Below are 26,792 nucleotides of genomic sequence, written 5' to 3' on the forward strand. Positions count from 1 at the left end.
AAGAGCAGAGAGGGGAAAGTGTTGTTGGTGTCACACACCTATAATCTCAGCACTCTGAGAGGTTGAGGCAGGAAAATCACAAGTTCAAGCTCAGCCTGGGCAACTTAGTAACTTAGCAACACCCTGCTTAAAATAAAAAAGTGCTGGGGATATAGCTAGCGTGAAGGCCCCTAGGTTCCACCCCACCCTTCCAAAAAAAAAAAAGGTTGGGGAATTTTTATTTCTTACATTTATCAATATAAAGTGATAATGAAACTAGAACAGGCTTTTATAATAAATACAAAATGCTAAACCTTTTAACAGAAAACCATTTAACATAAAACAAAAACAGCCAATTCCTAAACAGTATTTCTATGACACCTCAGGAAACATTTAGTGAGGGATTATAGTATGTATTTATGACTTATAATACTACTCACAAGACTAACAGGCACTTCTTAATTTTTGATGCCTTTTAAATATTTTGGTAGCAACAGCTTTACAACGTATTACCCTATATCTTCTTTAATAATTGATCAAGGGAATAATGGCAACATTAATTTTCCTTTAGTTTTCTGTCAAAAACAGTAATGAATATGATTTTAGATTAGTAATTTTATATCAAATACCATACAAATGTCTAAGATGCAGAAAACAATTGTCAATCAGGCCAATATTTCTGATCAATAAGACTTCGGAGGACTGGGAAATGTTTTCTAAATAAGAATTTTTTTTTTCCTTTGTCAAAATGATTCCCAAACATAGGAGTTCTTTTTAACAAAATAGATATGCTTCTCTTTTACCTATCTAGTCTCAAAAATATCTGATTTATTCTTTATATACTATGAAAACATGTGTAAGGATCCAATATTTTGTTCTTTCAGAACTCTGAGACATCACATACCATAAGAATCATAGGGATCGATGTTGGGATTAGTGGTATTCCAGCCCTGGATCAGTCCATCAGTACCACCACTATAACACTGCTCACCACTGCTGCTCATTACCACACAAAGCACCGGACCTCTGGGATATGAAATAAATTAAACAGGTAAGTAAGTAAACTGCTATTCTCAAAAATCAATCTTATCTATGACTTGTCAAAAATAAGAATGCATATTCAAATGGCTTTCCATTTTTCTGCTTTTTACAATGAATAAAAATATTATCAAAACGTTGTTCATACGGCTGGAGATATAGCTTAGTGGCACAAGTGCCTGCCTGGCAAGCAAAAGGTCCTAAGTTCAATTCCCAGTACAAAAAAAAAAACATTGTTCAGTTTTCTTCCTTTGATAAAACCGGAGGTTGTAAACTATGGTTTCCAGGCCAAATTCACCCAGTAGTCTGTTTCTGTAGTTAAGAATGGTTTCCAAAGGGTTGAAACACAAAAAACAAGAACATGTTATAGAAGGACATGGGTTCAATCCCAGGACCAAAAACAAAATACAACTCAATATAACACAACACAAACCAATAATATGCAACAGAAAGCACACAGCCTAAAAAAATTGACTATCTTATCATTTACATATAAAGTATGCCAATCTCTGCGCTAAACCAAGTGGACAGACATGTATGCCCTTACACTCATAAAAAAATGTGATCACTATAAAAATATCCTTAGGTAGTGCTAGGGACAAAACCAAGGGCCTCACATATTCTGGGTACACATCCACTTGCTAAAGACCCAGTCTGCTGGGCGTAGTGGTGCACACCTATAATCCCAGTACTGGGGAGGCTGAAGGAGGAGGATTGTTGAGAGTTCGAGACTAGCTTGGGCTACAAAATGAGCTCAAGACCAGCCTGACTGCATAGCCACCCTGTCTCAGAAAGAGAAAAAAAAAAAAAGACCCAGTCTGAATACTTTTATATATGTTATCTTTAAGTGAAGGAAAGAAAAAAACAAATCTGCTTCAACTTTAAAATACACCAACATATACCATTTAAACATCATGAAAAAAAGATTCAGCAAAGATCTCTAATTTGGGAGCAATAAACTTTTTAGCGTATTATCTGCTGGTTCCTTCTATAGTCACAAAAAACAATATTCAGTACAAAAAGTACATGACAAAATACATAAGTGAAAGAAAATACCCTAATCAGACTGTTTATACAATGACGTTGGTGTAAAATGAAGAAAAACCACACACTTACTTATGAGCCCTGAATGTATAGATGGGCTCTACGTCAAGAGAAGTACTCCTAAAACAGAGAGTGAAAAAACATTATTCAGTAGTAAGCAGAATGAATGTGTCATAACAAATGCTTTTAGAGGTAAGGACACTATGGTAATATACAATTCTCAACTACTAGATACATAAGAAAGCTTACCTATCTCAAATAAAGCTTACCAATCCAACATGTCAAAAAACTAGCTTGTCAGTAGTAATACCCTGTTATAATGCTGTTAGCTTTGACATTATCTATTTGACTACAAGAAGAGAGACTTTCACTCAGAAAAAACAACATGGGCTTTGAAGGGATCAGTCTGCGAATTCCATTTCCAGTTCTGACATTAACTGGGTAACTTTACATAAATTAGTCTATGATAACTTGAGATTCCTCCATATTCAAAATAACAGAGAAAAATGGATATAGCAAATACTATGAAATTAAATGAGATTCTACAATTTAAAAAAGCCTACAGGACGGATTTGAAATCCAAATAGGATTTCAACAAATGGTATTTAATTTCCTTGTCATTCCATGAAGGTTAATAAGTTTATCCTTAATACTTTACAAACTATCCAAGTCATTAGTTTATTTATTACTAAGAATACCACTATAGGCACACCACATTATCTAACAGACCATGACTACTGATGGAAACTGGATTTAAAGTGAAGTCCTTACCACTTTCTAGGCATGTGTTACAGTTACTTATAGGCATACACTATCTCTCCTCAAGTCATTTTGAAGTTTTAAGTTTAAAGGTAAACAGGCCACTGTTACTTATATGTGAAGGTTATGGTTATTTTTTTAATACAATATCACCAGCAAGAAACTCAGTTCAGTATTTTTCTAAATTTTATGTCAAAAATATATGAGCCATTCATATTTCTAGCTTAATGCAACTGTGCTAGAACTAGCACATTGTGACCAAAAAACTAGAAAAGCAAAAGTCATGATATGTAAACAGAAATTTTTCAAAATTTTCACTGCTGAAAATTATCAAGCCATTTGGTTTTACCAAGATCAGATTGTACTATCTGTTACAAACTGTTAAATCAAGTATTTTATCTACTCTATGTATGACTCACAGTATGAGTATCACTGATTTCTTTAAAATTGCTAACACGTTTCCAAGAGCAGCAGTACAATTTCTGTAACCTTTTTCCATTTGATATTCAGTTGCACTGTTATAATAACAAACGTGACTGAGACTGTATAAAACTGGCAGACCCTGGTTCTGGACCACACAGTCCAAGGGAAGACATGCTCCAATAAGGACCCTACCAAGTCAGATGAGTCTTGTGTGACAACTGGTAAAAAGGTTTATAGTGAATCATGACTATTGATACTGAAGAATCAAGGGCCCAAGGCAAGCACTAGCAGGTAAGTAAAGGTGAAAGCAGTATCTGTCGGTTCAGTACCTAAAGTTTTTGGGACAAAAGACAGGACCAAAGAGAAGTCCCTATCTCTCTTAATCAGCCTTTTTTCTCTTCCACTCTGTAAGTTCAAACTTAGTAAAAAATGGGATAGAAGTTTGATTATTTTAAACATTCCTATCTGTACCTGTTCATAGTAGCAGAAATTTTCAGTAGAGACAGGCACTCCCTAAATATGACAGCCATTAAAAACATCTGATGCATAAGGACTGTAATCAGCATTCCTGAATTCCGGGGTAACCATAGATAATAACATGTTTTCCTCTATGTCACTTTTCTAGCCTAACATTAGACTGTATGAAGGAAAAACACCCTAAATTATGTGACATCGTACAGAAAGAACTAGAAGAAAAATCGAATAGCAAGTAATTGTTTTTTCTGCTAAAAAGCAAATAGATATTCATAAAATTAAAGTGGAATATTCTCACTTTTTAGCTGGGGCTGTTTTCTGCAAATTCCACATTTTCAACGTGTGGTCCTCCGATGCTGTTATCAAAACAGGCTCAGTGGGGTGGAAAGCAAGGGCTCGAATGCCATCAAAGTGACTTCTCAAAGTAAACTTAGGGTTCCATGTCTTCCTCAATGCATCTTTATTATTTGCTATCTATTGAAGAGACAAAAGAAAGATATCTGTACATTTAGTTCAGGGTAAGGAAAAAACCCCTTACACTCCCAACATTAATTCTTGCTGATTTGTTAGTAAGCCATCACACTGTGTAACTTTCAAAACAATTTTTTAAGTGTTAAGTAACCAAACCAATAGATAAAATTAGCAATACGTCAAACAGTGGTTTTCTTTGAATGATGAAATGTATAGTAAGAGGAGACTTATCATAATTGAATGTAAAAAGTGGGTCAAATAATAACGCATAGGGGCTGGGGATTTAGCTCAGCGGCAAAAGCGCCTGCCTGGCAAGCGCAAGGTCGTGAGTTCGGTTCCCGGTACCGGAGAAAAAAAAAAAAAAAAAAAAAAAAAAAACCCAAAACAAAAAAAACGCATAACAGATCTTCACTAGTGCTGTATTTTAGATCGTGAGTGTCCCCCAAAGACCCAAGTGCTGAAGTCTTGGCTGCTGCCTGTGGCGCTGCTGGGAGGTAGTGCAGTCCTTATAAGGTGGGCCTAACAGAAAGAAATTAGGTCACTGGAAGTCTGCTTTTGATGGAAATACTGGGACCAGCTCCTCCTCTTTTTCGTTGCTTCCTGGCCAGCGTAAGGTGAACAGCTCCCTCTATCATATGCTTCCAGAAAGATGTACGTTGGTCCAAAAGCAATAGGTCACCTTGCAAATACTGAGCCAAAATAAACCTTCCTTACTTGTGAATTGGTTATCTCAGGTATTTTGTCACAGTGACAAAATGCCAACTAACACAATTAGGTTACTTTTAAAACCAAGTAATTCAATCTAAACTATAGATAGCTGAATCGTTTGTTTTGTTTTTCCATATCAGGGATTAAACCCTGAGTCTGTGCACTGAGCTACATCCCTAGTCTTTTTTTGATTTTGAGACAGAGTCCTACTAAGTTGCCTGGGCTGGGTTCAAACTTGCAATCGTCCTTCTTCAGCTTCCCAGTGAGGGATTACAGGTATGTTCCACTATTTCTGGCAGCTATAAAGTATAATTTTGGGTAAAAGTTGAAAGAATATTTTAAAATACAATCATATATTTTAAGTTTTCAATATTACCTAATAAAAGCTACATTTTATCTACTGAGCTATAAGTAAGTTTTATAAACTGGAAATAGAAAATGTTAAAAATAATCAGATATTACAAAAAATATACTCTATTGATACAATAAACCATTCTGTTCTTTTCTGCATGGTAACTTCATCTCAACAACTGAAAACACATACTGTACTATTTTTTCATTCCAAATAGCATGAAAACTGAAGTACTAGTAATTTAACTTTGCATTAACACTATGAATGACCTCTTTACCCTCAAAGGTTATCCATCATACTAGGTTTAAACAAGAGTGGGATAAGTATTGGTAGTGCTTTGGAGACTTATTACCACACAATGACAACAGCTACACAGTACTAAGAATAGCTGCTAGTTTGAGCATTATCCAATATTTTAAACATTATTCTAAACACTTTAAATGCATTGACTCAATCCTCACAGTAACTCTGTGAAGTAGGAATAGTATTATTTTCACTTGATGCATCAGAAAAAGTGAAGTGAAGTCATTTGCCCAAGGAACCCTGCCTGGAAGTAGTTTGGGAACACAGGTCACAGTCAATATAAACTATACTGTAGAATCCAGAAGTTAAAAGATACGTAGAGCCACAGAGATAGCCTTGCAAGCATGAGGTCCTGAGTTCAATTCCTCATACCAAAAAATAAATTAATAAATAAGATAAAAAATTTAAAAAAAAAGATATGTAGGAAAAACCCAACAGGACATGTCAGTTACAGTGGTAAGAGAACACAAAACACTTCATGCAAGGAATTACCACTATAAGAACCAAGAGTGATTATCCCGGAAAAGAAAAACTAAGCTCAATCATGTTTAATCTTGTTCAACAGCTGAATAGTTGTAATATGTAGAACAAATGGAATTCTTTTTGAATGAGTAGGTAGCCACCAGAACGGTTCTCAGTCAGTCCCACTTCCTCGTATTTACACCTCATTAGCTCCTTCTGAACATCATAGGGTTGGTCTGGGTGTCCAACAGCACAGAGAAGTGATAACAAGTGAACTCCAAAATGAGGCTGTAACATCATCTGTCTTGGGTGCTCTTTCTTTTTTCATATGTGCTCATACTGCAAGAAGACAGCTGCTGTGTTGAATAGCCCATGAAAAGGCCTGCCAAGAACCAGGGCCTTCCAACAGCTACGTGAAGAGCTTGGAAAAAGATTTTCCACACCTCAAGTCTTCAGATGAGATTGCAGCTTTGCCAACATCCCTGATTGCAACTACATGACAGATCTTGAGCCAGAACCACACAGCTAAGCCACTCCCAGATTCTACATCTATAGAAACTATGAGATAATATTGTTCTAAACTGTTAAGCACTGGCATAATTTGCACACTGCAAGAGATCACTAATGTATTTAATAAAACCAAGAACTACATTTGGAAACATAGTGAGGGACATAACACCAAGTTTCCAAACAATTAAAAGCTATGAGAAAAGTATGCACTTTCTCTAGAGAGAAGGCTAAATTCCACTAGGTACTGGAAAACTTTCTGAAGGGTTAATAGAAAACAGAAGTTATCTGCTTTTGGGAAGCAGAACGGGAAGTTCTGCTGCTATCCATGATGAACTAGACAATCCTGATGACCTCTGTATTAAGGACAAGTAGAAAAGTACATAAAACATGGAGAACCAACAAAATAGTGAAGAAAAACCAACCTGTCAAGGAAGGACACAGGCCTAAGGAGGTAAACCTAGTATATGGAGCTGTTTTCCCTCCAGAGGTGTTCACTGATTCTAAAAGGACGGCTGAGAGGCCAAGCAGTGCTTTCAACAGACTTTCAGTGCAAAAGGGATACAAAGTGCTACAGAGGACCCGACAATAGTGTAGGGCTTAGTGAATCACTTTGCTTTGGATCAAGTTTTCAGAGTTGTATCCTCGAAATAAGGGTGAACTAGAAGAAGTCAAGCCCCCGGAGGGTCTATAGTCCACCTCAAGAACTGAACATGGACTATAGTGATTCCAGGTTTCTAATGCCTGCAGACATCTGAGAAAAGAAAATTAAAATATATTCCTTGCAGGAATATATGGTCATATGTCTGAATAATGTAGCTACTTGGACATTAGAATCATTTATTTAAGGAAATAGGACAATATAAATGAAAAGCAGAATACATAACAGTAAGAGAGCGAATCTCCAATTTTAAAGTAATCATGCTTACAATATTCAAGAAGATAAAAGATAAAATAAAAAATTGGAAGAAGTTTTTAAATAACAATAATGAATGACTCTAGAAGAAAAACCTATAAAACCGAACATGTGAATTTAACTCCAGATCACAGATTACACTTTACATGTAACTGAAGAGAAAACTAATGAACTGTAAGATGAGTCATAAAATTGAAGAGCGTAGGAGACAAAGGCTACAGAAAGAAGGTGTAACACAAAATTAGGTTTAGAAGGAAGACAGACAGACACAAAAACAGTATTTGAGGAGAAATGGTTGAGAAATTTACAAAATTAATGAAAATATATCAATTCATAAAGATCTAAGAACTTCAAGAAGTTTAAATAAAAATAAAAGCAAAACTTGCTCAACAATAAATAAACAATTTTAAAGAAAATAAAATCAGACTACCATTAAATGATCAATGCAGAAATTATACTTGACTTCAGACTACCATTAAATGACCAATGCAGAATTATACTTGACTTCAGTAGAAAACATTAAAAATAAATGGACAATAAAATGTTTAGAATCCAAACAAAACAAGACACTGCTGCCAATTAGAGACTCAATGTGAGATAAATTAATCCATTCAAGCTTAACAAAGAACTTAAGGCAAATCAAAAAGTGAGAAAACAGCACCAGCAGGCTTTCACTGAAGAGAAATATTAGAAGTGTTCTTAGGGTGATCCCACGCGAGGGGTCAGACATGCAGGAAAGAATGAAATAAAGCAAAATATGTAAAAGATGAATAAATAAGATGATCCTAACTAAATACAGCATATACAAAACAATGGTATCTTGTAGAAGAGGAGTTCATTACAGTTAAAGATATCCTTAGGTCTTTGCATATAAAATCTTTAAGGGCTTTGTAGTAATCTTAAAGGTAGTCATTAAAAAGTAGCAAAACAGTTTATAAACTCCAAATACTATAACAGAGGTTTGAATAATAAATATAATCCCCAAACAGGTAAAACTAAGAGAAAAAGAAACAGAACAGGTGGCACAAATAGATGGTACACTTAAAACCAAACAGCAGTAACTACTTTTAAAAAGAAATGTACTGAATACTCCAACTAAAATTAAAGGTGGTCAAAGATTAGATGAAAAAAGCAATAATCAACTAAATAGTGTTTTAAAAAGATAAATGTAAAAATATGACAATACATAAACACTGGAAATAGAACTGAATTGTTATCAAAAGTATCACAAATAACACAAGAGTGCAAAGACCCCATTTAGATTAGATTACTGCATTAGCTCGGAGTGAGGAAAAAATGGATGAGGTTGGAAAATGAGAAGACGTGCCTGTATTTCAGAACCTGGAAGATTTACTAATGGAATGAGCACAGAGAGTTGGACTTTTGATCTGCAGGAAAATGAGATGTTTCTTTATCTCCTGAATAAAAAGGTTTGCTTATGTTACACATCTATCCCACATACCCATACAGCAGGCTTGCCACATGGGATACACTGTTTTCTCCAGCAGAGAGAAAAAATTATCAAAGTGGGAACTATTTTAACAAAATGTTAAGACAGATTACACTTCACCTGTGAAAGGTGGTCAAAGATACCAGAATGTATTTATAAAACCATTATATTTAGAATAAAAATGAATGCATACATAAAGGTACAAAGATTTCAGTTTTGCTCCACATCTCTGATGGATTGGCCTTAACATCTGGAAGGCACCTCGTAAAAATCCACGCCTAACAATAATTAAGATCACTTCTCAACAGGATATTGGCTAATATACTGGAAAGGCAAGAGAAATTTTGCTGTTAGGTAGGCATGAATTTCAACTAATCACTAGTGCACTAAAACATAAAACAAAATTTGGTAGTGGAAAAAGAGAATTCTTTCTCCTACCTAAAACTAATATGTAAACTATACTGGCTTGTGGATTTGGGTAAAGCCTCTAATTTCAAATATAGCTTATTTGGAAAATGTTAGCTTATCTTCATCTCTTCAAAGTTTGCAATTAAAATTGAACCAAAGCCTACCCTTAGAAATAACTTTTACCACTGCCATTTTTTTCTATAAAATCTATGTTTTATTTTCAAAAACTGAGTGAGAACATTAAAAATAAACTTCTACGTACGTCATAAGCCAGTGAATCTGCTTCATTGGCCACGGTGAGGCCTGCTAATTCTCCAAGTCCCAGTTCACTTTCGAGGGCTTCATCTGTTCCCATAATGAATGACTTCCCAGAAGAAGGAGGAAACGTCAGGGCTTCCACTGAATGGGGAGGACAAAGGAAACAACAAAATATATCCTAAAGAGTCAATCAGTGGTCTCTTATGCTTGTATTAAATTTCTTACAAGAATATATATACACTGTACCATTCTAAAATGCTTTTTAAACAACACAATTCAGTGAGCTGAAAATCTTGAAGAGCTGATTGCTTTTACTGTATCTTCTCAACAGCTAAAGATATCATCTAACTAGAAAAGTGAAACAGGAAACAAATTTAATAGTCTATTATCCTTTATTTTTCACTATACAGAAACAAGGTATGAACGAAAAATTTTCCCATTTGGTATTTCATGTTCATTGCCCAGTACTTTCTATCATTACTAAACACATACAAGGAGTATTTCTGAACACTGCTAATCTCATTCAAAATAAAATTAATTTTATACCTGGAAGACCACAGAAATTTTCAAATAAAAATTATTTTAAAAGGCCAGGTATAATGGTGCATGCATATCCCAGCACTTGGGAGGCTGAAACAGGATAATCACTGCAAGTTCATGGCCAGCTTGAACTGCTTAGTAAAACCCTATCTCAAAAGGACCTCCTCCTCAAAAAAGATTGAAAATATAAAATATGCCTAAGGTAAAAGTAGTATAATATATAGTTTTAAAAGTTAGGACTAACTCTGGGAGACAGGGAAGGGAAAGGATCAGAAAGAAGGCAACAAAGATGCTGGGCGTGGTGGTGCACACCTGTAATCCCAGCAGTTAAGAATTAAAGCTTGAGGGGCTGGGGATTTAGCTCAGCAGCAAAGCGCCTGCCTGGCAAGCGCAAGGTCGTGAGTTCAGTTCCCAGTACCGGAGAAAAACAAACAAACAAACAAAAAAAAAAAAAAAAAAAGAATTAAAGCTTGAGAAGCTAAAGCAGGAAATCACCATGGGTTCGCGGGTAACCTGGGCTACAGTGCGCACTACAAAGTGAGACCCTGTTTCAAAAAAGAAAAAAAATTTTAAAAAGGCAACACAGGCAGGACTCCTAGGGCCTTAGTAATGTTCTACTTCTTAACCCAGGGATGGTGGCACAGGTGGGTGATAACTTTGACTTTGTGATAACTCAGTGAACTAGACCCTTATAATTTCAGCACTTTCTCTAGGCAGAAATTTTAAAAACTCCACTTGAATATGTTCATTAGGTGCCAACTGTTTCAACATGCAGGTTTACTGTATAATAAACTGAATAGTCTTGCTTTATAACTCTGATTACCATCATATGCCAGGTGTTGTGGCATATGCCTATAATCTCAGCACCTGGGAGGGTGAGGCAGGAGGATCACCATGCGTTCTAGGCCAGCCTGGGCTACACAGTGAGTTCAAGGGCAGCTTGAACTACACAGTGAGACCCTGTCCAAAACAAACAAGCAAGCAAGCAAACAAACAACAAGAACCCATTAAAAGCCAAATTAAAATAGATTTTTATGTGGCTGATAACGTCACTCGTTTTAAATGAAAATTATTCTGACACAGATAGTCTATGAAATATTTTCTAGATGTGGTTACTGATCGATGACAAACATTTATGAGTTAATTAGGTGAATTTAATAGCTCAAACTTGGGCTAGCGATTTAGCTCAGCAGCACAAGTGCCTGTCTGTTAAGTACAAGGTCCTGAGTTCGATTTCCTGTACAAAAAAAACCCTCAAACTTGACTCCTACTAGAGGTAACAACTTTTCTTTAAAAGAAATAAATCAACTATATTAACAGTGCATGCAGAAAACTGAATTTACAAGATGCTTTCCTACCCTATATCCAATCACATCTAATAGTAAATATTTGTTGAACAAATGAAATAATGATTATTTGCTTTTAAAAGTAGTGGTAGAAACTACTGAAAACCCTTGTGAGAACAGAATAGAACACAAGTCTGTATGGTAAGACATTTCAAGCCACTGTACAATATAGCAGCAATAATGAAAACTGATTTACCTCAAATACCATACATCATGTGAAGAATTCTCTACATATTTACTAATATATAGCAGGGATTTTTAACGTTAGAATAGCAATTTTCAGGCCAAAATTTCAAACAAATGACTCCTGATGCTAGGTCTTCACAGGTGATTTGTTTTGTTTGTTTGATTTGTTTCCATTTCTAGCACTTAAAGATAACTGTGTTAAGATTAAAACGATTCCAAAAGAAAATGCTAAAATTCCCGAGACTGATCATACAGTCTCTAACCAGTGCTCTAGAAAAGGCTTTGTAAAACCTGAAAACAAGGAAGACAACAAATACCTCCTCACACCCCAATGGGTGGTCAACAGACTGGATGGCTGAAGAGACTGCAACTATGAGAAGCAATGTCACTTGTTCACTACAGCCTCAAAATTTATGGTCTCATAACTAGAAATTATTAGCTCTAATCAGCTTTTATAAAATTAGTTTACTGTGTCTCTTAACTATGACATTTTAATGCAAGTATAAAACACACAGGCTACAGACAATTTTCCTGAAAGTGTACTGGAGAACAAGTAGCATCATCACAGGCAATTAAATACTCAATCTACAGTACTTCTCTCTCTCTCTCTTGCATTCTCTTTCCTTTCACCCCTGGCCAGTGCATATGAAGTCAGAGCTCCACCACGTTGCTGCACTCACACTCTCAGCCCTATGTATGATTTAAGTATAAAACAAAATAGAGTTAACTGATAAGATGACTATAGCTATATAAAAAGTATACACATATAAGCAGGGACTAAAATGGAAGAAGGAAACAAACAGTAAATGTGACTAGACTTTCAGGTGACTTTTCCCTTTTTATTTATCAATGATAAACTTTAAATAAAATATTCATGTACATATCAAAGTAAACATTTTCTACCTATATTTAGCCTCTTAAATTTCACAATGTACACATTTCAAAGGGTACAAACAGGACCCACTACAGGAGTACCTGCAAAGCTACAGAGTATTTTAAATCAGAATTTAGAGTTGTCTTTTTTGAAGTTTATGTAATTCCGAAGTCATAAAGGCTGAAGTTGGAATCAATACACCTTGTATGTAAGAAAGTTTACATTCGGGAAGTGCCATGAAGATCAAACAACTGCAGAGGAAAATTGTCTCTAACACAGGGCAGTCCTTTCTAATGCTGAATTTACAGCTGTATGTCCATGTGATTTCTGTCCTCCAGAAAGTCCTATAATATATATATATGTAATACTTACCTTCATCTGCCCTATTAATTTCATGTTCAGGAATCCTGGAACTGCTGGGCCTGGAAGGTGAACCCACAGATGGCTGCAATGAAGGAAGTTCATCAACATCTCTCAAATTAGCAAGCATATCTTGTAGTTTGGACCTATTGGGCCCTAGCCAAAAAAAGGGAGGAAGGGGGAACAAAAAAAGGAGGAAAATAGAATTATCCAACTGCATCAAAATGGTACTTATTTTACATAGGTCTGTATTTACCTTTAAACATATCCTAGCCCATTAATTAATAAAAAGCATATTCAGTCTTTAAATTTTACAGCTGATTTTTTTTTTCCTAAAAAAGAACTATATTTTACATATATTTTACAAAGTAAGCTAAAGGAATCACAATGTGCATGAAAAAAACCACAAACATCCTACCTGAACCACTGAAAGTCAGATTACTCTATAATCAAACCAGTGCATAGTGTTCTAAATGAAGACAGACATGGTAGATTGTGAACCTACTGTACACCGAATTAAACAATAACACCCCTGTTTAAGTTGCACTCATTGCCTTACAACCTGAAGCTAAGACACCCAAGGTGAAATCTCATGCCCTGCCAGTTACTTACCTGAGCTTTGATTCTTCATTCTCCCACATCCCTGTTTTGACTGTTTTATATAGGATAGAGGCTGAAACAGATCTTCGGTAGTTTTTCCTGTTACAAGTTTAATTAAGAATGGGAAAAATCTTACCCATAGTCCATTTTTTTTCCTATACCAGCAAAGAATACAACTATTTCTAAACAATTTTAACTAGGACTTAGAATTGTATTTCATAATATTATGACGGAAGTACACAATTTGACTGGAAATATCTCTACACCATTTAAAAAACTCTTCCAATGATTAACAGTTCAATTAAAATATGCAGTTATGGTAGTTTATAAATTAGTGTGTTATATATCAATTCAAAGCTTTACTTCAGTTCTCTCTCCCTCTCTTTTTAAGAATAAGAAAATGTATTGGGAATAGGAATAGCTCCTGAGAGACAGGATGGGTCCCGAATAGGTTGCCCAACTTCTCTTTTTAATCATACATTTTCATTTGCTTCCATACTGTTATTCTGTACAGATAACAGGAACTAAACTGGCTAAGAATGAACTAAAAATATGCTAAGCTTTAGTCTATATTCCCCCATCTTCACCAAAAGACATTAAAATTTCTAGCCCAGCGTCATTTTTCTTCACTGAACTAAAAAAAAAAACACATGAAAAAAGATCCTAATTCCCAGATTCAGGAAACCTAACTGCTTCTGTTAGTAGGAATACCGTTCCAGTCAAATGGTGCAGTTTTAGATTGTAAGTGCTAAATTCCAACTACAGTTATGCCTCAATATTTGACAAGAACTGATAACTAATACAGTAATAAGAGTAGATGAATTTACATCTAGCTATCTTCCCAATCAAAAGATCTTTAAATTTCAAGATACTCATTCTTTTCTAACATAGTGACCTAAGGAAACTTATCAATGTTAATCTGGAAATTATTCTTCATGTATGATATACAAACTTTCCTTAAAAATATCAGTTTAGCTGGCTTGGTTATGACTCCAGAAAGTCATCACATATCACATCTCATTATAATTGTTAGAATTAAAAGTCCTATCAGTGAATAGAAGATATAAAATGTTCCCATGTTTTAATATTAAATCTTTCTCTTTATGATTTAATCTACATGATAGTACTAAATGATATCACTTCTTAGTAATTGTTGAGACTATGCAAACATTAATAATGGACACTTTTTATTGAATCAAGCTAAACATTTATAAATTCTAAGATATTTTAAATAAATGTTAATTTTTTAAGAACTGCCAAGCTGTAGAAGAAAGTCCTAACAGGAATGACTGGTCGTAGATAAGCTTCAAAGTCATCAAAAACAGAAGGGGTAGGGAGCATGTCTTTTGCAATTTTTAAATTCATTTCTCCCTAAGTTTAGATTTCAATCTTGTTTTATACTACTTTCCCACCTCAAAGAATGATGTTCCTATTGCTATAAAAGAAAGGTTCCCGTTTATAGTGCTAATGAGGGTGGAAACATGAGGAGGTACTTACAGATTTGCACTCCTAAAAATGTGTAGGATTGTTTTTAGGGATGTTTTGAAAGTTTTATATTTCCATTTTACATGCTTTACTAAATCTAAGGTTTTCATTTGTATAATGAGGTATATGATTCACAGGGCTAGAAATTTCATTTTGGCTTTTTTTTATGTAGCACATTTTATTGAAAAAAGGTAATTGGTAGTACTGCTATAAATTAAATTGGCCAAAACTTTTACATTAGAAAGCAAACTTTTAAAAGTTATATACTTGACACTGTGCCCTGTATAGCATATAGTGATGAGAGCAAATGAACTGTGTGTTGTAAACATGTAGAATACTCAGGGGTAGAAATTAACCTCTTTTTGTCTCCAAGATCTAAAATTATAAGCCATACTTTTTGTGGATTGTCAGAGGAGGTCACACTAGAAGATGTATAAATTGCCACTAATATACATCGCTATAAACATCACTGTAAGTAAGGATATATGCTTTTAAAAATGAACTTAGTAGTATGCTTGAATACATAGCCCAACAGCCTCACAGGGCTTTAAATATGTTATTGGGCTATATAGATTTTCTTTAGGTTCATAATCAAATGCCAACCATTTAATTTCAACCCCTGAGAGCTGGTGAAAAGGAAAAAAATGAGGAGTAGAAATGAAAAAGAGTAAGTAGTTTTAGGAAAACATTGAAAAAAAACTTCAGAGATGTAAAAGAGGTGAGAGCTATGATTTACAGATACAATGTTTTCCACTTACTCTTCACCCCCTTTTTCCCCTTTCTCTCCTTTTTGTATTGTTCCTTGAGTTTGGTAATTACTCCCTGGTCCACATTCCAGGCTTCAGGCATGAGACACTGGTCTTCCTTTTCTAAACAGAGTAAAACAAATGAAAACAGCCTTTTTCAATAAAATATCAAACACACTAACACGTCTGAAAGATACAACAATGATTTTCTTCACAGCATCACTAGCTAAAAATAAATGTCATTATTTATTTATCAGATATATAAATGAACAAAATAAACGCTAAGAAAAAAGGAATTCTTATCAGATATACAAATAACATAAAAATAAAACTTCGAAAAAAGATCATGTTTCTAATTAATGTATTTCCCTTAAAGGAGACAACCTAGAAATAATTTCAATGACCTTGATTAAATTAAGCCCAAACACGTTTTTCTTTTTAAGACGGGATTTTGCTATGCAGTTCAGGCTGGTCTTGAACTCATTTTGTAGCCAAGACTGGCTTGAACTCACAGTGATCCTCCTGCCTCAGCCTGCTGAGTGCTGGGGTTACAGGCTTGCGCCACCAAGCCTGGCCCCAAAAACTTTCAAAGAATCTCTCATTTTCCGAATTCTATTAGTAAAACTCACAAAAGACTCTCCATATTAATTAATGTGATGAGATTATTACTAAGAGATTGTACAAAATAGTCTCCGATGATCTTTTCATTTAAAGTGTTTTATACTTTTGTGTGTTCGTCAACAAATGGTCATTTTGATTTTATTTGCTTTATAAGTAGCATTTTGTAAATCTTAACCTTCCATTAAAATTTAAAACAATTTAAATGTTTATAAGGAAATTCAATAATCATCATTTCAGAAAAATTTATACATTTTATATGTACTATAAAATATACTATATAATGCTATAAACGTGTTAGCTCAGAACACCAGTTTAAATACAAGATTTGAATATCCAACCACATACTTGTACATGCCTATTGATTGAACAGTAATATTGTAAGTATCTCAGAACTAAACATGCAAACCAAATTCCAAAACTCCCTTCCATCTACATTTAATATGGATCCCAGATCTCCATTTGCTCAGAACAAAACACTTGTGCTGTTCTGTATCAAGTACTTTAGGAACACTTTCGCAATACTCAAAAGTGTATCCAGAATCTGGTTTCTCATTACATCAACAACTTCTCTGACTACAACGATCTCTTGCTAGAATTACTGCAGGCATTACTGCCCCTCCCACCACAAGTCTGCCGTCAACAGTTCTCTGGGCAGTCTGTTCTCAGCACAGCAGTCAGAGTAACGCTTTAACGTCACATCTCTTCAGCCTTCTGCTCAGACCCTTCACACATATCCCTAGCTCTTGAGGGATAAACACGGCCCTACATAATCTGGCCATTCCTTAATATGGCCCCTCTAAGATCAGTCTATTCCAGCTGCTCTGGATTTCTTGACTCCCTTGAGTACGCCAGGGCTGTCACTAGCTCAGTGCACTTGCTTTGGCTTTCTTCTTCCTGAAAACTTCTGCCTTCCTCAGATACCATATGGCCAATTTCCTTATCAACTTAAGTCTTTCACTCAAATGTTACCCTCTCAGTGGGGCTTACTCTAGCCATGTATTTTTAAACTGTAACCTGCCCTTTCCACCCCATCTTTCCCCTTCTCCCTGGTCTTGTTCTACTTTTTAAAGTTTTCATAGCATTTATCACCCTCTGACATGCATCATTTCCTATATTTAGTGCTTACTGCCTTGTTTCTCTTAGTAGACGGTGAGCAATGAAAGACTAGATATCTTCAAAAGACTTAGCATATAGGAAGCACTTCATCAATATTGGTCAAATGAATGCTAGAACTAACTGAAATGAATCAGAATAAGTGCACACTTATTTTTTTAAGCAATTTAAGTTGTAATCCAGGACACAAAACTTGGCACGGTGGCACATGCCTGTAATCTCAGCACTCAGGAGGCTGAAGCAGGAGGATTACCCCAAGTTTAGGCCATCTGAAACTACACTGTAAGACCCTGTCACAAAACCAAACCAAACCATCAACATTTTAATATACATAATTATAATCTCTCAATAATATAAAGTCTTTTTTTGAGAAGGACTTAACAATTAAAACTGTTAGTTTTCACCAATCAAATCTTAATACACTAAACAAGGGAGCTTTGGGATTCTGGAATTTTTGTTTGTTTGTTTTATTTTGTTTTTTGAGACAGGGACTTGCCATGTACTTCAGGCTGGCCTTGAACTCGCAGCAATCCTCCTGCCTCAGCCTCCCAAGTGCTGGGGTTACATGCCTGGAATTTTTTTTAAGCAAAAAGTTGGCTTTATCATAATCATAATACACTCATAACATTAGCAATGGAAGGCGTTAGCAAAATTTATCTATTTATTTGCCAGAAACTAGCCACACTCTTATCTTAAGCATTCTCACTCTTTTTTGAGAGTGTAGAATTAACAAAAAATGGAAGGAACACTTAAAATGGTTTAAATGTTCATCCAATTAGACAAATGTTCATTCAGTTAGACAAGATCTGCAAAGTTCTTTGTGAATCTGTTTAAGTGGTTTGAATATGAATTATACAATCATTAAAACACAAAAGGCCAAACTGCTGGTAAAGAAACTTCCAGTTAACTGACAGCTTCCAGCAGTCAAAGTTGGTAAAAGATCTAGCACACTACTCAACAGTATCACAACTCAGATATGAGAAGTCATTCATGTTTTCATCAAACATCTGGTTAGGTTAAAATGTACACCCTCAAATATTGTTATACCCTGGACCATTACTCACATGTTCAAGTAACGGAAATTACACAACCAAGAGTACAGTCATCTTTGCTGTTTACTGGACTTCTGAAAAACCAACCCCGAGTATCCCCCCAGTAAGGCTGGCATTAAAAAGGGCTAACTAATATCCACGCAGATGTACAATTTCTCAGAGAAAGATCTCAGGGAGGCACACTTGCACTTACTGGTTCAATTCCTCTACTGCTGGTATTGAGCCTAAAATTCCTAAGTAACCTAATATATACGCAACTGCAGTAGAGAATAAGACAGATGAGCAACCTATTTCACTTTAACTTCATGGTTTCCCAATTTTGTTCTCTTGAAACAAATCAGTCATCACTAGGCAGTCACTGTAAAAACCAACCCAACCCAACCCAATTTAGCTACTGTATTTGTCATATCCTTTAGTGTAATTATCTCAATTTTTTTTTTTTTTTTTTTGTATATTCAACAAAAAAGGAAAAGTAGTAGCACTGGTGCCACGACAGTCCCTGAAGGTGAGCTGACCATATATACTGAAAGCAAATCTAAATGATTTAGGGAGGTAAGTAAAGGCTGAAAACTCTGTGTAGTATGGTTATAAATTATCCTTATCAATGTTACCACTGTACCAACATATTAGTTTTTAATGAATCTGGGGTGAATCAACCTACCAAGTGGCTTAGAAAGTATTTTCAAATGACTCTAAGGAACAGTAAAAATTCAGCTGCATTTAGAGTACAAACAGTTCCTTCCTCTCATAAGAAGTTATAATACAAGCAAAGTAATAGTAACTTGCATTAGTGACTTGCTTAACATCTCAACAGGAAAAGTCATTATAAAATTTAACAAATACCTAACATTATAATGGTTTCTAGTAAGTGAGGGAAGTTGAAGTCTACCTGGAATGCAAAAGACAACAGTCAGTCACATATCTACCTCTTCCAACCTTGTGTTATTGAGACTGTTCAAAATGTGAGTATTTGTTTCCTTGAGATGACCACAAATTAATTTTCAGTGTACAGTTTTTTGGGTGGTATACTAAAAATATTAGGTGGCAACCCATTCAGGACCCCTTCTGTCTCTCTCCCGGGCACAAGCTTTCTTTCCCTCAATAAATATATTCTCAAGCCAGGCGTGGTGGCGCACACCTGTAATCCCAGCACTCAGGAGGCTGAGGCAGGAGGATCATTGCAAGTTCCAGGCCAGCCTGGGCTACACAGTGAGCTCAAGGACAGCCTGAACTGCATAGAGAGATCCTTTCTCAAAAAAGGGCAACATTTCCTCTAAACTTACCCAAGAGAGTCTTTTTATCTGTCACTATACAATCAATTTAAAAATTTGAACAAAGTTTTTAATGCAAGTTAGAAAAAAAAATGCATTTTATTTTTTCCTATGGCTTTAGAATTCTGTTATGTTACCTTCAATGAAGAAATACATAAAAATTAGGGTTTAAATCAGTATTTTAAATTTGTATACAATTTATGTTCTAATTCTTGAGAATATATTGAAATCACTAAAATAGCTGCTAAAAAAAGCAAATAAAATGTTCATTACGTACTGGGTCCACATTAATAATTCTACAAAACAATTTTGTCATAATTACAGTTAATTTTATCTTTATAGACAAAATATTAACTTAAAAGATCATCTATTTCAAATAAGAAACCATTGGTTCTTTTTTTTCCCCACCCTCAACACTGGGGACTGAACTCAGGGCCTTTGCACTGTGCTATATCCCCAGAGGCACCCCCCTTTTTATTTTGAGACAGGATCTCTCTAAGTTGCTAAATTGTCCATGCTGGGCTTGAACATGCAATGCTCTTGCTTCGGCTTCCCAGACTGCTGGATTACACTCATGCATCATCATGCCCAGCTCCATTGATTTTTTTTTTTTTGAGCTGAGTGGAAATTCTTAAAAAGATAAACTTAAGATAATACTAAAATAATTAGCAACATTACATTCTTTCAATAAGTACGTGCATATATTAGACCCTCTCTCTTCTTCTCTCTTACTCATTGACAATATATACACATCGATAAAACTGATCACTTTTGAAGAATTCATCACAATCTTACCATAGAGACAGTACAAATGCATTTGCAAACTAGAAGAATTATCTACATTACAAATTTTCCCAAGGTACTTGTTTTATACTCTTATTAGAAGTTTAAAATATATTCATTTAGAACAATATGAGAGAAGAACAAAACTATTCCTACACAGTCATCAAAACCTGAACTAGAATGAATAACAATTTTCTATTACTTTCTCATATACAGTTTCCATAAAAACAATCCACAGATAAACTGTCTAGAAAAAAACAAAACACGTACTTCAAATTCATTTCATGATAAATTGTTCATAATGGAAAAACCTTCCCTGATACACTCAATACAAGCACTCAGGAAGCTAAGCAGGAGGATCACCAGGAGTTCAAGGCCAACCTGAACTACATAGCGAGACCCTGTCTCCAAAACAAAATAAATGAATAAGGTACACATATCCCTGAATAAAAGGTGACATAGTAAAAATGTACTGTATGTTCAATATTTCAACATCATAACTCAGGGCCAAGGATTTAGCTCAGCAGCACAGTGTCTGCCTGGCAAGAGTGAGATCGTGAGTTTGAGTCCCGGTAGCAAAAAAAAAAAAAAATCATAGCTCTTGATGACATTGCCATTCTGGCAAAACATTAATTTCTTTTGTTTACTTAAATTTCTGGATGAATCCAGTATGCTTCCTTACCCCAGTCTGTCCCATCGCCTGCACTTCTAGATTCACTGTCTCCTTCTTCCGATGTAACTAAGAAGTCAAATTCCTTTAGGGCTTCTTTTGTAGCTCGATCTTCACTACTCTCAGGCAATACTTTTTTCCTAACAATCTAAGAAAAAACATGTTAAATTAAAATATTAGAAGACATTATGAGCCATGTGTGGTGATACATGCCTGTAATCTCAGCACTCAGAAGGCTGAGACAGGAGGATCGCTACAAGTTTAAGGCCAGCCTGGGACACACAGTGAATTTAAGGCCAGTCTGAATTGCATAGTGAGACTGTCTTAAAAGAAGACATGGATGTCATTTTAACAAGGAAATAGAATACATTTACCATTAAATGAGAAAGGCAATTCAAGTATTTTCTTCAGAAAGTACATATATCTTTGCTGTACCAAATTAAATGTACTACCTCAGTGAAAAACCACAGATATTATTTTTTAAAAACATACACTATACATTTAAAGCAGTAATTTAAATTTTCTCCAATGATATGCTGGCTTGTTTTTTGTTGCTGTTGTTTTGGGTTTTTTTGGGGAGGGGTGTTGAGACAGGATCTTGCCATGTAGTTCAAACCGGCCTTGAACTCACTCTGTAGCTCAGGTTGGCCTCAAACTCACAGTGATCTTCCTGCCTCAGCCTCTTGAATGCTGCGATTACAGGCACCACCACATCCAGCTCTGATTTATTTGTTTTAAATAAGGAAATACATACTGAAATCACTGAAATAAAAGGCATATATTTAAATGACAGGTGGATGAAAAACTTTCTTGACACACTTATTACAAGAACTACAACTAAATCTTACATTTTCTGGCTACAGTCTGTGCTGTCTGCAGGCATTCTAATCTGTATCAAAGAGGATACATGTCACAAAACACTACAACAGTTTTCCAGAATATAATGATGACTTTTAATATGACCACATTCTCTCACAAAACCTAAAATCACAATAACTGTATACTCAGAAACATTTGCCTTAAGACTTACAAGGCTCTCTGTTAGGCTCCTATTGTTATTTCTACTGCCCTAACCTTGCATTGGCTTTCTCCAGTTGCTCTATTTTCATTTTATCTGCTAAAATACTTATCTTTTAAAGTGATATAACACATTTAACAGCAAATATGATATGGTTGTTAGGGCTCATTTTTATATTTTTAGAAATAGTTATGACAAGCGCAATTAGAGTATTAAAACTTAAAAGCTAAGGCATGCAGACTCATTTTTGAGACCAACATGCCAATGCTCTTTATGAGTTACCTCCTTTTTGGTCACCTCAATCAACATAAGCCCAAAGAAATTAGGATCATTGGTTTGTATGTTCTTTCAGTAAAATGTATCAATATTTCAAATTTTCCAGACTTTCCTCACTTTATGTGCAATAGAAATAGTATGACCAGATCAAAGTTTACCCCAAGACTTTTTGGAATGATTTAAAACTATGAAGTTTTAACAGACAGATCAGTGAGACAAGATCAGAGTCCAAAATGGACATGAAGAGATAACAAACACTTGACTTGTATGACCCTGTTTTCTGTCTCACATCTGGTTATCACTTTTTCAATCACAGCACTTTTATCTAAGATGACATATAGCCAGGTGTGGTAGTGCATGCCTCTAATCCCAGCACTCAGGAAGCTGAGGTAGAAGGATCACTGAGAGTTCAAGGCCAGCTTAGACCGCATAGTCACTTCAAGGCCAACCTAAATTACACAGCAGGACCTTGTATCAAACAACAACAAACAAAGCAAGACATGCAGCCTCAGAAATTCCTTTTAACATAGCACCACTACTAATGGAACAAAGCTGGCATCACAGATGAAATTTATCTTAACTGTCCTGACATATATAGTGAGTAGGAGAGATCAAAGGTTATTTAGGGATGCTAGAATAATTGTTTTAACTAATTGGAATACTTTACTAAAATCAGGAAAGACTTCTACATCTACATTAGTTCCAGGTCTAACATCAGTAAATCTATTAAACAAAAAAGTCAACATGGCAGACTGTGAACAGAAACTGCATACATACTGAATGTGTACTGTATGTACTCACAAAACATATCGACCTCAAAAAACAAAACAAAAATTATCAATCTCTTCTGAGCAGCTAGACTAAGATATGAAAATACCTCCAACGAGTTATACCAATTAGACACCTTAATCCTCCTCCATACATATATGTTCATTCATCGTGAAAGCTTTAGCTTTCCTTCTCCCTGATCCTAATGGTGCCAGGTGTAATTTAGAGGGACTATCACTAACACCTTGTAGATAAAGAGTCCTTATTCTAAGCGGGGTGTGGTGGTGCACGCCTGTAACCTCAGCATTGAGGAGGCTGAGGCAGGAGGATTGTTGAGAGTTGGAGGCCAGCCTGGGCTACAAAGTGAGCTCAAGGCCAGCCTAAACTGCATGGCAAGATCCTGTCTCAAGAAGACCCAAAAAGAAAAAAAGAGTCCTTATTCTCTTTTTTTTTTCTTTTTTTTTAAGAGTAGAAAAATTGGGAAATAAGGATGGGGAACAGGAATAGCTCCTGAGAGACAGGAGGGGTCCCAAATGTGTTGCCAATGAGCCCACTTCTCTGAGAAAGTTTTATACAGCAAAATCATGAGATGGTTATAACATGGGCCAAAACCAGAATCAGCCAGTAAGATTAAAGCTATAGCCACGGATCCAATATTAGCAAGGGCACATGGATGATATCACTAACTCTGGTTGATAATCTATAATCTTAGTCTTGCCTTTAGGCTGAATACTTAGTCTAAATCTAATAAGATAATTGTTTGTTTATATGGGAAATCTCAAAAGGGTGGTATCAATAATCTCAAGCTTCCTATCCATCTGGCCACTGTCACTTTAATCTTCTTCAGATGCACCTCCAGGCACAGTTGGTGATGTGTCCTCATCTTCTGCATTGCCTCCTTCAAGGGTCTACCCCTGTCTGACTGCATATGATATCTCTACCTAATTTAGCTCTCTATAATAATTTGAGTAATACTGATGTTTTTTAGTGTCCATTTTAATATATTGGACTTACATACAGTTTTAATTAAGTTTCTATACATTCTGAGTTATAAGTAAGAAATCATGTCATTTAAACAGATATAGGTGTTTCAGGGAAAGGATCAAAAGCAGAAAATGTAACACAATACATTTTAAAGAATATTAAACAACAGTGGACAGAGTCAGTTTTGTGAGGTACTATATATCTATAAATTTGGAAAAGATAAAAAGGGGAGGGGCTCAAAACTCTAGCCTTTGTTTTCCCGCATACTGAAGCAACAAAATGGAGGAACTTGATTTAAATGAAGAATGGAATCTGTAGTGCCTTGGTTACGATTCTCATGGCTGAGACAAAATACCTGACATTTAAAGTTAAAGAGGGAAAGATTTAGCTCACAGTGTGTAGAAGTTGCAGTCCATAATTGCTGACTACAAGACAGGGTGGCACACAGCAGAGGAGCAACAGGATGGTGAAAGGCAGCGAAAAATCCGTAAGTCTGGAATCTCAAATTAAACGTCTGAAAGGATCTTTGACATTAGTTCTTAAGACACAAAAGTAACCCAATGAAGGAAAAAATCTGTTTCTTGGTAACCTTATGCAAAATGAAGATAAAGAGTAAGTTTGTCCCAGCAAACCACTATCAAGTATCGTGTGTGTGTGTGTGTGTGTGTGTGTGTGTGTGTGTGTGTGTCTTCCTGAAGATTGAATTCAGGGCCTTTGTGATCTTCCTGCCTCAGCATCCCAGAGTGCTGGGATTGGAGGCTTGTACCACCACACGCCCAAGTACATTTTTATGATGTAACTAAGATAACAGTTAATGATTCTTAATTCTGTTAATTTTTCCTCCTAAAGTTCTTCAGTGTGCAGACTAATACTGCTGTGAAGTTATCTTTCAAACAGTTTGAAAATGATCACTTTTTTCTGCATGGGTATGGTAATTTCAAGACCTTTCTTTTACTAAACCATTAAAAACACGGACAGTGATGGCAAAACAAAATGTGAAGAGGTGAACTGTGAGGAAAGAGAAGATGCAGCGGGGGAAAATAATCCAGAATGTAATTCAAGGAACAAACTCAAAGAGGGCAAACAGAAAGAAAGGAGAAAATAAATGGCTTTCAAGACATGGCACCATAAACACAACCAGCCTTGTTTCTGTATTTCCTTAATTCAATCTACTGGAACTTTTTTTTTTTTTTTTGGTTTTTTTCCGGTACCGGGAACCGAACTCACAACCTTGCGTTTGCCAGGCAGGCGCTTTGCCGCTGAGCTAAATCCCCAGCCCCTACTGAAACGTTTTGACTAACAAAATAAAACAACATTTTTAGAACCTGATATTCTATTAACATTTTAGTAGGATGATTTTTTACTCCTTCTCTCTGAAATGCTATAAACTTTCTAAGTCTCACTTATTCATTGTTATAGTTAGATTTTTAAAATTCTTTTAGTATGTAATTACAGTATTAGACTGTAACTGTGAAAATGGAATATAATATCTAACAACAAAACTTCAACCCAGTTATTTGTTTAAAAATAGTTATTTGTTTAAAAAATTTGCATTCAGAATTTGAATGGACTCAGTGTCCACATCAGATGTTCCTTCTCTGTGTTGGTCACAGAACTGCAATGATTTGCACTAACTGGAGGACAGAATATTTATGAATGTGATTACTTAAAAAGAAACCAAATAGTTGGGAATTAGAAAATGAAATTAGGTTATTGACAGAAATTTCTAGTCAGATCATTGAAAATAGTTTCAGTAATCAGTTTATAGATTTTTAAAACATTTCAATTGATATAGTCCCTAACAAAAAAACTTAATGCACCATAATTAGAGATATTCAGCACTGAGCCAACACAAAGTAATCTGATGAAAAAAAAATCTTAATGTAATCATTCTATAGAAATCATAAGGAGTTATACAATTTTCACATAATTATGACAAAAGAAAAAGTATTATAGAAAATTTAGGCCTTTACTACAATAAATTAAGAAATATGTTATTACTACTTATTTAGAAAAGAAAAATTTTGAGTGACTATCTGAAGTTCCAGTAATACCAAAGGCAGGGCGATAGCAGAATAGTGGCCCATGGAAACAGTAACCTGCCAGTAATAATTTGAGAGTCGCTTACAGAACCCAGAAAGCAAAGAGCATAAAAGAAACAGAGAAGTTATTCAGTGGTAGTCAGCCTGATGACACTTTACTTTCCTTCTTCGTATTCTCAAATAAATGTGAACAAGGAAATAGAAAAATTCTCTAAAACAAAGCAAAGCATGTCCCCAACCCTTTAAAAGAGGAGAGGGAGGAAGAAAAGGTAGAGAAGGGTGAATGGGGAAGTGGAGACAAAGGTAAAGGGATAGAGGGAAAGGAGGAAGAAGGAAGAAGGAAAGAAAATGAGATGTGAAGAGAGGGAAGAAACAGCAATTTAGAGACACCTTTTACTTCAGGAAACTGCTGATAAGACTGAAAAAAATACAGAAGAATCATTTAAAAACTTGAAGAAATCAAATAGAAAAGTTCTGAAAAGCCAGAACTTGGCTACCAAAGAAA

The 26,792-nt window shown here is 35.3% G+C and overlaps 1 protein-coding gene across 2 annotated transcripts in view; it reads right to left on the bottom strand.

The window, feature by feature from the left end:
• The window catches only part of Strn (striatin, calmodulin binding protein), a 99,037-nt gene that overhangs the window by 13,142 nt on the left and 59,103 nt on the right, over positions 1-26,792 (bottom strand). The window contains exons 7-14 of one of the 2 annotated variants that reach the window (XM_005390861.2): positions 21,212-21,347; positions 15,702-15,812; positions 13,471-13,557; positions 12,871-13,014; positions 9,557-9,693; positions 4,016-4,191; positions 2,134-2,181; positions 884-1,005 (exon numbers count right to left, since the gene is read on the bottom strand). In XM_005390861.2, coding sequence (XP_005390918.1) covers positions 884-1,005; positions 2,134-2,181; positions 4,016-4,191; positions 9,557-9,693; positions 12,871-13,014; positions 13,471-13,557; positions 15,702-15,812; positions 21,212-21,347 — 961 coding nt within the window. The remainder of the gene's footprint in view (positions 1-883; positions 1,006-2,133; positions 2,182-4,015; positions 4,192-9,556; positions 9,694-12,870; positions 13,015-13,470; positions 13,558-15,701; positions 15,813-21,211; positions 21,348-26,792) is intronic. The other variant, XM_005390862.2, reaches the window with a different exon arrangement.

The sequence above is a fragment of the Chinchilla lanigera genome, unplaced genomic scaffold, assembly GCF_000276665.1.
Source record: "Chinchilla lanigera isolate Chin_1 unplaced genomic scaffold, ChiLan1.0 scaffold00040, whole genome shotgun sequence".
Classification (NCBI taxonomy): Eukaryota; Metazoa; Chordata; class Mammalia; order Rodentia; family Chinchillidae; genus Chinchilla; species Chinchilla lanigera.